General features: G+C 36.3%; 1 protein-coding gene across 3 annotated transcripts in view; it reads right to left on the reverse strand.

The window, feature by feature from the left end:
• Nucleotides 1–10,841, reverse strand: part of LOC106460490 (ubiquitin carboxyl-terminal hydrolase 20-like) — a 79,519-nt gene that overhangs the window by 46,007 nt on the left and 22,671 nt on the right. For all 3 annotated transcript variants that reach the window (XM_013920191.2, XM_022387238.1, XM_022387239.1), the window contains exons 5-6: nt 10,605–10,674; nt 186–299 (exon numbers count right to left, since the gene is read on the reverse strand). In XM_013920191.2, coding sequence (XP_013775645.2) covers nt 186–299; nt 10,605–10,674 — 184 coding nt within the window. The remainder of the gene's footprint in view (nt 1–185; nt 300–10,604; nt 10,675–10,841) is intronic.

Below are 10,841 nucleotides of genomic sequence, written 5' to 3' on the forward strand. Positions count from 1 at the left end.
ATTGAGCAAGAACAGCGATACTATTTATGTTCAGAAATGGCATGAAATTGATGGGGTATACAGACTGGTGCAATCACAAAATGTTTTTAGCAATGCTTAGAGGGCAGATGAAGATAGCTTTGTGTGAGAGGAGGTAAGACCGTATTGGAAGAGAGCATATTAACTATTGTTATTTTAAGCCTCACCTTTTCTTGTGCCACATTTCTTTCACCAATTTCATGTAACTTTTTGCCAAATTTGGTTTTTTGTCTGATCGCACAGAAGAAGTGCAGTCCAGGAAAAAATTGGTCAGCTGAGGACTTGAACAAAATGCATAGTAGTAAGAACAATTATTTATAAATGAGAATATAACTAAATACATAAAAAAAATTTCCGTAACAAAATGCTGAATATAAATGGAAATTTTTAAAACAATTTATCAACATTTTTGAATTTAATACCCTTTTGCTTTATACATTTACACTAATTATTTTGAAAATAATGCTGATTGAAAGCTGATAATTGAAGCATAAAAGTTTATTTGATGATTTGGAAGTAATAGAATCATAAGATAATTAAAGTCTAGGTCAAATCACTCCCCTGTTAGGATGACACATAGAATCTGGTGCTGAAGTCTGGCTTAACTGGCAACCATCTGACTACAAGTCATAAGTGCGAAGCCATTCTGCTTCCCCCATATGATTTACCAGATCTAAATTAACACTTTCTATGTGGGCATCTTTTTCTGTGCATATCATGAGGTTTTAGTTAGTTACATTCAAAATTTAATTAAGCTACTTTCTTATCATGGTAACTTGGTATAAAACATAGCTAATAATGTAACTTTTAATAATATATAAGCTTTAAGTTCTTAATTTTATATTGCAATATTAAAACAAAATTTCCTTAGTATGAGAATTGTGGCATTTTCTCTCTAGACATCCTCTCTTCTCTATTTACCACTCCTCCAAAAAGTAGGAAATTTAACATAAGTTACTAATTACAAAGCATAATTTTTATATCCTTCAATCTTATTTGGTTACAGAGCCATCAAATAGAAAATCAGACCCCTCTTGCCCATCTGTCACATCCTCTCTTTCAGAAATTGCCAATAGTTATCTTTGACATTCAAGACTATATTATTTATAACCTATAGGAAGACAAAGTTTTTATTTATCAAATGATGTATTACATTTCATTGTTTTCTGTACAGAGAATTCTCAATCATACTTTCAGTTCAAACTTTATTCCCACAGAAAACACATCGATGAGCTTAACTGAATTTTTAACAGCTTTTGTAATAGAGTTAGAAAGCCAGAAAAACTGATAGTTATGGGACATTGTCTGTTTTTGCAAGTGATTATTCTGTGTTCTTTAGTGCATTATTTAATTAGATAAAATATTATTTAGTGAACTAGTACCATTAGTATAAAAAAATAGGGTTAAGTGTTACTGGCAGTCAAAGGCATAAAAAGAGAAGACCCAGGTAAGTACTTTATTTCTTGCTTTTCATGTGTATTCTTTATGTATTATTACAAAAATAACTAAAATGTAAAATTTGGAAACTTTTTAGGTTAAATAAGTTAAAATAAATAATAATTTTTCACAAGGTATGCTTGTGAGTAGATCGTGAATTGTGTAATTCAATACTGTAACATGAGCTGCACATTTGCCTTGTGATTTATAACTTATATGGTGCAAATATTAGTTAGACATGGTTCAAAGGGCAACAAAACAATAAAATTTAAGTAAACATAGATGTATACTGTTACAAGTATAAAGCTATTTAGGATAAACAAATGAAGTTTCCTATTATAATTTTATACGTAATTCCATTAATATTTACTTCTACTAATACTCTGTCAATTAAAGGTTCTCTTCTTTGCCTGTCTAAGCAATGTTATGAATTCTACCTCACTTGCTCCAGTCTTTATAACTCACTGTATCGTCCATAGTGATCTTAATCCCGTGACTCTCTCCACCTACATCAATACCCAATCTGTATATAAGCTCACCATTATTCTTTCTTATTCACTTTATCAAGACTGATAAGATTATCAGATCTGAACACTGGCTATTGTAGGGATGAAGGGAAGGATAGTGAGAAAGGTGATAAGTATTACTGGAAATACATTTTCTGTATAGGAAAAATAGAAACTTCCAAAACAAACATTAGCTAGAATTCCACAATAACCAGGTGGAAGGGTCGGTGATGGCAAGATCCACACAGAAAGTGTCAGTGTTGAAAAACAAGTTTGCAATATTGAGATATAGTGAAGCAAACTATATTGTAGAACAGGTATGCTCTTTGCTCAGATAAAGTGAAATCTAAACATAGGCAGTAAGGGCCAACTAGCTACAAAGTCAACATTGTTGATTATCATGACATTCGTCCAGGCCCCAAACACACAATCATTATACAGCTGTGAACTCAAAGCTAGATCCAAGGTGTAGTGTAGGGCATGGTGACCACAATATAACTGTATAATAGAAATATAATATGAAGGGAACCCAACCTGAAAGTTAAAGGATGTTGTATGCCAAACCACCAGAATTACAAAGCAAAGGCAAGCAACATCTAAGTGGACAAACCCTCACACCAACCTGTAGAAACACAAAATGCAACAAACCAAATTCAGAATTATGTGCCCAGACACCTAACCTGAAAGTTACTGAATGTCACATGCAAGCCACCAGATTTACAAAGGGAAGTAAGCAACAACAAACAAGACAAGTCTTATCCCCAATCTGAAAAAGCTCAGAATGCAACAAGTCTAACTCAGAATTATGGAGCCAATTCACACCTCACTCACCCTAAATAAACAGAGATCATCTGGCATTGGGATTACAAAACGAAATCCTAACTCCTCAACCTGGGAGGCAAGATACCTCCTACACCTGGAATTATGAGGAGGATGTGAAACAAAGTTCAACCAATAGCTCATGGATGTGATGCTCCACGTGTAGAATTACGAGGAGTCAAGGATCCTCTTCCATGATTATGGAAAGTAAGAGAATGACCATAAAGAAAGGCCATGCTCACACAACCGGATAGTGAAATGTCATCTCAGAACTGGAATTATGAGGATCCTGCATAGGCTGGATCAGCTCCCCACCCAACATCTGGGAAAACAATCAAGGGTTAAGGGTGGGAGGGTAATCTGCTTTGCCGTCTTCTGTTAGAATGGAATAAAGTGTACAAACATCATTCAAGAGGAATAAACCTCTGTCCACCACTCCAGCAACTTGAAACTGAGAGTGGTAAGGACTCCCTTGCTCCACTAGAAGAAAGGGAGGGAACTCGCAGTTTCTGGGTGGTGTTCTTTATCAAATATCACATACAATACTGGACCACAACTCATGGACTATCATGAGTAAAGCATAAGGGGACTTGGCCCTTACCTGATAGCCCCTGAATTGAACACATCGAGGTTCATTTGTTTTTCAAAATAGGGAATGTGGTTCACTTATTGCACTGTCTCCAGAGCATTGTTCCTCAGGACTTCCCAAAAGTCAAGGCGGTCTCATGAAATACCCTATCTCAACTAGTGTGGATTTGTAAAAACTATCTGACCAGGCAACACTTGCCATTGAGTGGGATCCATATGAGAATGATGAGAAGGTCCTTGAAATGGAAATAAATGAAGTTACTCACCTCTGTCACAATCAAGCCAGGCCACGTAGAATAGCAATGGGGGGTAGCCAAAACCCATCCAAGGAGGAGACAGTCTATCTCATGTAAATAGAACGATATAAAGGTCTTCAAAGGAAAGACCAGAGTAAGTTATTCAAACCAATTGACAAATCCAAGTTGTCAAAGTGACACGGGATAAGTTGTGAGAAACTGTAGGATCATAATGGATAAAGAACCTGTGACATAATCCTTGAAATAAAAAAAGTTAGAATGGTACAGTGTCTTCTGAACATAGAGTGCAAATAACAGAAGAAAAGATGTTTTAAGTGATTGATGATATAGTGAACTTGATCCTAATGATTCAAAAGATGGACATGATAATGCATGAACAATCACTGTTTTATCCCAGTTAGGAACCTGGAAAGGACAATGAGGATGGATAATTTGAAATGATTTGAAAAGTAATGACAAAACTGGGGACTCAAAAACTTTTGTTTGTGTAGAAAAATGAAGAGGAGCTGATGAGGCAGCCTAATACAGGGCAATAGACGAAAGTTAAAGGCACCAAACCTTTGTCAAACAACCATGTCAAAAACTGAGAGACATGTTGCACAGTGAGATGCGAAGTTTAACACCCATGTTTGAGAGACACTGACAAAAAGTAAATCATTTCCTTTGATAGACTTCCAAAGAAGAATGTTGAATGGAATGTGTTAGTAAGGCATGAAGTTGAATAATGCTAACTGCTGAATGAAAGAAGTCCAACCGAGGCTGAAGTAAGAGAGATGGCCAGGGAGAATGGGGAAGAGGCTGACACTCTTGAAGCTACTGAAGGAGTGGAAACCAGGGCTGACCCAGCCAATATGGTGCCACCAAAAGAACCTGGCAAGACATAAAGTGAATCAGTGCTAGAACTGTAGAGAGCAGATGAATCAGAGGGAACACATAAAGATGAAGACTCATCCAATTCTGGCTGAGAGATTTCACTCCCAAAACCAGAAGGTGAAGTACTGGAGACCAGAAGAACAGGAGCTGAGCTTACAATGTGTGGCAAAAGCCTTGATCTGTGGTGTCCCAAGACAAGAGCAGATCCAACAAAAAAACCTAAAAAAAAAGCTTGGGGAAGGTGGTAATGCTTCACTTAAACAATTTCACAGTAGTCTCATCCTTTTCAAAGCAAGAGGACACTCACTCCAGATCTCTTTGTTTTTGAACAGTGATTTTCTTGGGCACACAAACACCAGATTGTTCTCTTTTCTTGTCATGTTCCAGGGGTAATGAATCTAGTGGCAGACCAAGTTATCTCGTCCAACAGAGCTCTTCCTATGGGATGGACTGGCAATTCGAGAGCCTGAGTCATTGCTCGTTGAACTGCTAAAAGTTCTAAGAGATTGATGTGGAGAGAAGCTTTCTCTACAGTTCAAAGTTCCTTGAATTCCATATTGTTTATACAAGCACCCCAGACCTGAAGAGAAGCATCAGTGAACAGAGGTATCTCTGGCCATGGAGGTGGTAGAGACACTTACAGTTGGGTTGACTCTGTTCCACCTCCAGCTGAGATCCAGCACACTGGAATCAGACAGTCTCACTGGAAAATCAAGCAGATCTGTGCAAATGTTTCACTGGTCCCATAATGACCACTAAAGTGCACTCATGTGGGCCCAACATAAAGAAATGAGTGATTTCAAGGATTCCCACTTCCCTAAAAAGAGATAGAATTGTGCTTGCTGGTGAAAACAACTGTATCTGAAGAACTGCCTGTTCCATGGCCTGAAGGAGTAGAGGAAAAGGTTGGTCCCAGCTGAGCCTGGAATTAAAAAACACCCCTAAATGTATGAGGTACTGTGTGGGAATAAGAATAGTCTTCTCCTTTTTGATAAGACACCCAGCTCTCACAGCTTCTGATACTAGAATTCAAGTGTGTATTTCTGTCAAAAGGCAGGATGGGGCAAGAAGAAGCCAGTCATCCATGCAATGAAAAAGCTTTGACAATCTGGCAAAAACTTATAGGGCACGAAACTGAAAAATCTGGTCATTGTGCATGAAATGGAGATAAAGCCTTGAAGACTCAGTGACCAGGATATGACGTTAGGCATCTGCGAGGTCGAATTTTGGGTGAAAAGGGCCACTGAAACGAAAAAGGTCTATGACTTGTCATCAATTGGCCGTCCTTTTTTGTATTACAAACAGCTGGAATAAAAAAACCAAGAAAGAAGGTGACAATTTCTATGGCCTCGTGGATAGCTTGTGCTCAATTGTTGGATGTAAGAGGGTCTTTGAGGAGTGGAAAGCTAACCAGTATGAGAGACAAAGGAAGAGGAGACATGGACTGAATGCCCAATCCCCTCCTGAGAAGATGAATGACCCACTGATCTGTGGTGAATGTCTCCAGTACAGATATGAACCCTCTGAGATGAGACCCCATAGGATCTGACCCCATATGGTAGTTGCTGACACTGCAATCTGCACTCCACCCTGGAGGAGGGTCCCCACTGGTAAGGTCAAAATCACCCTTGTGTTCCAATGGATTATGATGCTGAAGCAGGAGGTCTGGAAACATGAACAGGAGATGCAGTAAAGTGTCCTGTAGAAGAATTTTGGGACAGTCAAGAAGCCAGTGTAGAAAATGAAGAATGTAGATGGGCCACATCTACTCAAGATACCATGAATTTTGGAATTCCTGCAAAAAAAAAAAAAGACTGTCTGAGAAAAGGAGCATCTCTTAGATCCCTAAGGGCCAATGCAGAAATGCGAATTCCCTACAGTGAGGCATCTCTTTCCGAAAGATCTCAGCAACAAACCAACCAAGATATCATGGAGAGAGCAGAAGCTTATAACCTGACCGAAGTGGAAGTCAATAAATGACTAAGATCCTCCAAAATTTGAGCAGGGGAGCTGTGAAACCTTAGATAGGCCTCAGACAACTGTTGCAAAGATGAGAGGTTACACCATCTACTACCTATTTGGGGCTTTACATAAGATGCCACTGTTCATCTTACACAATCTCAGTTATCCAGAATTTGTCTGTCACTTACAACAGTTTTCCATTTTTTATGAGAGCCTAAATACGGGATCACCAGGTGATGGAAAGCCAAGGTATGCTGATCCAATAAACAAGGTATGGCAGCACCCTCCCTCAAATGATCTGGAAATCTCCTTGTATGTACTGCAATGTCTAGCAAAGTTTGAAGGATCAGGTAATCAGACAAACTAGTTTTCCCAATAAAGAAGATGAAGATGAAGCCACAAGATAAATACTCAAAAAATTACAAATATAGATACTAGTTGTGAAAAAAATGGTGCAAGAATGGCAGGATGTCCATTCTTGGTTCATAAGTAGCTGTCTGAGCAAAAAAAGGTGCTGTCAAAAATAGAGACTAAATACTCACTAGTCTGCCCTTGATTTTCTTACAAACTCAGCCTCAGAGCCAACAGGAGAAACAACATAAGACTGCATGTACCCCTCTGCATATAAAGAACTGTATGTCCTCCACAGAAGGTGCCGCCCCCCCTCGACACTCAGGTTAGAATCATGAGGTGGTAGAAGAGCAGCATCAGACGATTCTGTGTCTGAGAAGTGAACATAAGTGTTCATCTTTGAAAAAATGTCTCCAAAAATTTGTTTTCTTGTAAAATGAAGAAAATAAACAATAAGCTCAAGTCCTATGATTTAAGGATCTAAAACAATTCTGAAGAAAACTTTGCAATTGTAGTAACAGTACAGAAGAGAAACCTGCATTAAACAAATAAGAATGACTTCAGAATTTTTGACATTGAATAAATGTGAATAAGAAAAAGTAACGGGAAGCTTATATACAGATTGGGTATAGAGAGGCAATGATGTAGGTGGAGAGAGAGTCATAAGATTAAAATCACTAGGGGCAAAATAGTGGGGTATAAAGACTGGAGCAAGTGAGGTAGAATTCATACTATTGCTTAGAAGGACAAAGAAGGGAACTTTTCCTTGGGATAAAGCTAAAGTGCATTTCGGAATTTAGATATATTTAAATTTTTTTTTTCTGGTTACAAGGTCAGTCAAATTGACCAACCTTGTATAGAGTTAATGTAAAGAAAATTACAGATAAAGTATAAAGTTTTACTGAAATTTGGGATTTTTGAGATGAATAAAAGTATTAGGTCATCAAGAAATTAATGTCACATTTTGGAACACTTTCATTAATCACCCCCAAAAAACGTACATCATGTATAATAGTTAAATGAACCACCTAAATATCACGTTAGTGTAGCCTATATATAATGTGTAAAGTTTAGTACACACTAATTCCTCATAGTGGTGGCACATGACGAGACACACATTTGGCATGTAATGCTGTTTGAATACAAGAAGGGAAAAAATGCCTTTGTAGCCACAAGGAATATCAGAGAAGTTTATGGAAATGTTTTGAACATTTGTAAATGTCAACACGGTTCAGCAAATTTCGTTCATGTGACTTTAGCCTTAAAAACTGTGATGGTAGGGACTGACTTGTTGGAATTGATATTGATGCTCTGAAGACTCTTCTTGAGTCTAACCCAAGGCAACACACTAGTGAAATGGCCCTGAAATTGCATGTCTCTCATAAAACAATATGTAAACATCTAAAGAATATGGGAAAACTCCTTAACAAAGGTGTTTGGGTTCCTCACAAACTCTTCGATGATCAATGTTTCCAACATGTGAAAACGTTGCTTCGTCTCTTCTAGCACGTGAACCATTTTTGGACAGAATTGTCACCAGTGATGAAAAATGGACTCTATGCAAGTATTAAATGCCAAAGGTTCAGTCCTAGACAAAAAAACAACACTTCTGACCCCAGAACCTGAACTCCTTCTGCAGAAAGTGATGCTTTGCATTTGGTGGAACACCAAGGGAGTAATTCATTTCAAACTCCTCAATCAACAGCGAACTATCAATGCAAAGATCTATAGACAGCAACTGAAACATTTAAATCAAGCCCTTCATTAGAAATGCCCTTCACTTGTCAATCAGAAAGGTGTTCTTCTTCTCCATAACAATGCACGTCTACATGTGGCACATATGCCGCAACTCAAGATTATGGAGTTGGGTTAGGAAGTTCTCCCACACCTACCATATTCTCCAGATATGGGAACATCAGATTACCATCTTTTTCATTCACTGCAACACCATCATAATAGGAAAACGTATACAAATTTGGAAGGTGTTAAAGAGGAAATCAACATGTTTTTTTGCTTCAAAGCCATGTGATTTCTTTGATAAGGGCATTAACAACCTGATTGTAAGATGGAAAAGCATCATCAATAGGAATGGAGACTATTTCATTTAATAAATGTTTTGTTTTGAGATATAAGTTGTTTGGGGTTTTTTTCATCTCAAAAAAGTGACATTAATTACTTGGCAATCTAATATTTCTAATCTTAACATGAAAATCATTGCACTTAGATTAGTAAAAAAAAAGACTTGATATATTCACGTACAAATCTTTAGTAAAATTATTTCATTAAAAAATCTGATTTTCTGTGTAGATTGTGTCTACTGAAAGTCTGCCAAATTTTGTGAAGAAATACACACTGTATTAAAAGTTATAGTATGGAAACTATAGTGAGTACAAAATGGTTACAAAGTCAATTTGACCAACTCTGTGGTGAGAGAGTTAAACTGAAAATAAGAGTACACATTACAAACCAGGAATTTTTCTACAGTTTCATGAAACTAAATCATACAAGTAGCAGCAAAGGTCTTTAATTTCTGAGCTACATGCCTCACTAGGAAAACATATTTACGTATGCTAAAAACATAATACTAAGGAACAGATTGACCTCAATATATTTGCAGAGGGAGCCAGAATATTTCCCTATAACTTCTGAAAGAAACTTTAGCTGCTCTCAAGTAATTGAAAATACATCAGCACATTATCACAAAGTTCTGGACATGGAATTTTCTAGGCTTAAATTTTTCAATATAGAGATTGTTTTGAAATTTACGTTATGGTTTTTTTGGAAATGATAGTCCTTTATCTAAAAATACAGTCAGACATAATAAAAAATCATTTTTCATACTTAGCAAGTAGCTATTTTATGGCATAAGACTTTCTACAAATAAAAAATAAACATTGTCTTTCATAGTTAGTCAGATTTTATGTTAAATTTTATATAGATGCAACATCCAAACTATTTTTAAGTTCCAGATTGACTATATATCATCAACTGAAACTGATTTTAGCTGATATAATGCCATTCTGTTCATGGTTTCAAGCTGACTGATTGAAAGATAAGACAGTCACAACTTAAACATACTTTTTCCAACAGATATTTTGGGTTAGGCAGCAATGGTGAATCCAGGAATATACTGTCTCATTATTTTTCTTTCTAGACAAAATTTTGGAAATTTCTACCATCAAAATTTATATCATTATAACATATATTGAAAGTGCCTGCTCCCAGACAGCATTTTCTTGAGTAAATCCTTTATGAAGTACATTTAGTGACATAAAGATAAGAATAATAATCTTGGAAGAATGGACACTTTTCTTCATATCTTCCCTGTTTTTTCTGAGTTTTTATGTCTTTACAATGAACATTTCTTTAGGTACAGTTAGCTGCAAGACAAACTGCTTGCTTTATATTCACACATATCTTGCAGACAGGGCATAAGTCAATGGGAGGAGGGAAGGAATATGAACAAAAAAAACTCAAATTCTGTATTAACATATTGTTTGTAGACCATGCATAAAAAATCATTTTATAGGTATATACAAACAATGAGTCAGTAAACAAGCAACTACCCACATTATATTTCTATTTTTGTACCATTTTAGTGTTATAACAAGTTTTCTTGTATTTTGAGTAGTTGAATATGAAAGTAATCAATTTGTTCTGAAAGTAGCAACCAACAATTGGGTGTTGTGGCTAAACTTTCTGTCCTCAGATCCATTGGCTCCTTAGGTGAAAGTTTTGTCTAGACTGTACTAGAGTTCTGTATAAGAATGTTGTGTATTCAATATAAACTCACCAATTTGATAAGGCTTGAATGGCAGAATTCATATAGCAAGTATTTCCAAGGTTCTGCAACCCCGTTAGACCTATAGTTTTTAATATACATAGAACATGTATTATAAAACATGAAATACATAAAATGATAATTGTATTCTCTTTTAGGTTTACACATGATTAAACCTAATTTGAAAAACTATTTAATTTTGAATACTTCAAGATGGTTTTAATGTGCATATATATATATATATATATA

The sequence above is a fragment of the Limulus polyphemus genome, unplaced genomic scaffold (genome assembly GCF_000517525.1).
Source record: "Limulus polyphemus unplaced genomic scaffold, Limulus_polyphemus-2.1.2 Scaffold780, whole genome shotgun sequence".
Taxonomy (NCBI): Eukaryota; Metazoa; Arthropoda; class Merostomata; order Xiphosura; family Limulidae; genus Limulus; species Limulus polyphemus.